Here is a 1825-nt window from a genome sequence, read left to right as displayed (position 1 = left end):
CAGTGCCCTTTGGCAAAGCAATTATTCACCGCCCTGACCAACTGGTGTGTGTGTGTGTGTGTGTGTGTGTGTGTGTGTGTGTGTGTGTGTGTGGAGGGTTAAAATCAGGAATGACGGCGTGGAGGAGTGAAATGTTAGACTTTCTCCACTTTTCATGTAACTGAGGAGCGTCGATGCCAAACTCGTCTCCGCTGCGGCGGGGCAGCAAACACAGCAGCGCAGAGGGAAGGAAGACATAAAACAAGCGGCGCTGAAAGGTTAGCGCTCCGGCTTTCCATCACCGCAGAGCCGCCCGCTTGTTTGCTTTCCTCCTCCCCCCTGCTCCCCGTCTCCCTCTAACCTTCAACCAGGAGCAGCGTGGTGCCGGCCGAGGTGGAGCTCCGCCCCCTGCTGCCGAGGACGGAGCGGAGCGGCCCAGGTCCTCGGCGGAGGAGCGTCCTTCACAAAAACTGCAGCAGCAGCAGCAGCAGCAGCAGCAGCAGCAGCAGCAGCAGCAGGGCCTTTTTATCAGGCTGCTTCTGCCTCTATCTCTCTCCCTCCCTCCCTCCCTCCTCCCCCACTCACCCAACACAGCCTCCCGGTAACACTTTATCTCCCAACAGCTGCCTCGGCTGCCCCCCCACCCACATCCCAACCCACCCAGTGGCCACAACACACTCTCGCACCAACACTTCGTCCGTCCGTCCGTCCGTCCGTCCGTCGTGCTGCGGGCCTGATAAGTGGGAAAACTTCCCCGGAGCCTCTCGTCAGTATCTGCGGGGCCGATTCTCAGCTCCTCCTCAGGGGCCGCTGCCCCCCCCCCCCCTCTGTCACTCTTCATGGTTATCGGCACCACCCGGTTCAACACACGGAAAAACAACCTCGTCCTCGCCGGTTCCTCCCCCTTTCTGAGGGCCGAGGGTCTCTCTCTCTCTCTCTCTCTCTCTCGCGCTCTCTCTCACTCGCTCTCTCTCTCTCCCAGCCTCGGGGGGGCTGTTTGTGTTTTTGTCTGAGAACAGGCTGATGGTGTAGAAGCAGATCTCGGCCAAAAGACGGAACTAAAAAGCAGCAGAGGAAGAGGCAGCCGGCACGCTGTCCTCATTCTGTACTGCCTTGAGTCATCTCCACCCCCCCCCCCCCACCCCCCCCACCCTTCCTCCTCCGCCACAACTCTTTTTTTAATTGGACACAATGACACCCAAAATGTGTTGCTTATGTCCGGCCTGCACTTTCAGTCAGAATTTACTTTTTGCCGATGTTGCTGTCGCAGCAGAAACACCGGCAGCGTCAAACAGACTCGTCAGCGTTTGGGTTTTTTAGTTAGCCGTGGGTCATGTGACCCGGACAAGTTGTGCGTCGCATCTCATCCAATCCCACACTGTCTGTTATCGTGTAATATTGTGGCAACCCGTATCGTACTGTGACTGGCACAGTGTCAAGCCACCTGCTCCCTCAGAACCAGAGAACCAGAGAACCAGAGAACACGAGCCTGTAGCCCAGCCGCACCACTGCAAAAGAGTCTCCCTGCCCAGCTGAGGGTCCAACAGAACCTGGACTCGTTGAAAGCAGGCACGGTTTGGCTCGGTCCAGTACGGGAACCTTTCATTTCAAATTGCTCCAAACCAGACAAGCGCAGTAGAAATTGCAGTAAACCCTCCACCCCCCCCCCCCCCCCCCCCACCTCACCCCAACGACACCCCCGCCTCTCCCCCCACCGGGTAAAAAGAAAAAGAAAAAAAGTCCACGTTCCAAATGTCTCAACAAATTTCCCGCTGCAGATTTTTATTGCCAGGAACGAAGCGAAGTCGACCCGTCGCCGCTTTACGGCTCCGTAAAGAAGCGGAGA

At 57.4% G+C, this 1825-nt stretch overlaps 1 protein-coding gene across 1 annotated transcript in view; it reads left to right on the top strand.

The window, feature by feature from the left end:
- LOC142881480 (uncharacterized) overlaps positions 1 to 1474 on the top strand; it is a gene marked incomplete at its 5' end in the record, with an annotated part of 4874 nt that extends 3400 nt beyond the window's left edge. Inside the window, one exon of the mRNA XM_076015778.1 lies at positions 1436 to 1474. Coding sequence (XP_075871893.1) covers positions 1436 to 1474 — 39 coding nt within the window. The remainder of the gene's footprint in view (positions 1 to 1435) is intronic.
- Between the last annotated feature and the right edge of the window lie 351 nt (positions 1475 to 1825).

Source organism: Nelusetta ayraudi, unplaced genomic scaffold (genome assembly GCF_046127955.1).
Source record: "Nelusetta ayraudi isolate G7.1 ecotype Tasmania unplaced genomic scaffold, CSIRO-AGI_Nayr_v1 ptg000195l, whole genome shotgun sequence".
Classification (NCBI taxonomy): Eukaryota; Metazoa; Chordata; class Actinopteri; order Tetraodontiformes; family Monacanthidae; genus Nelusetta; species Nelusetta ayraudi.
Note: the sequence above shows the minus strand (reverse complement) of the source record. Positions and strands in the feature narration are given on the sequence as shown.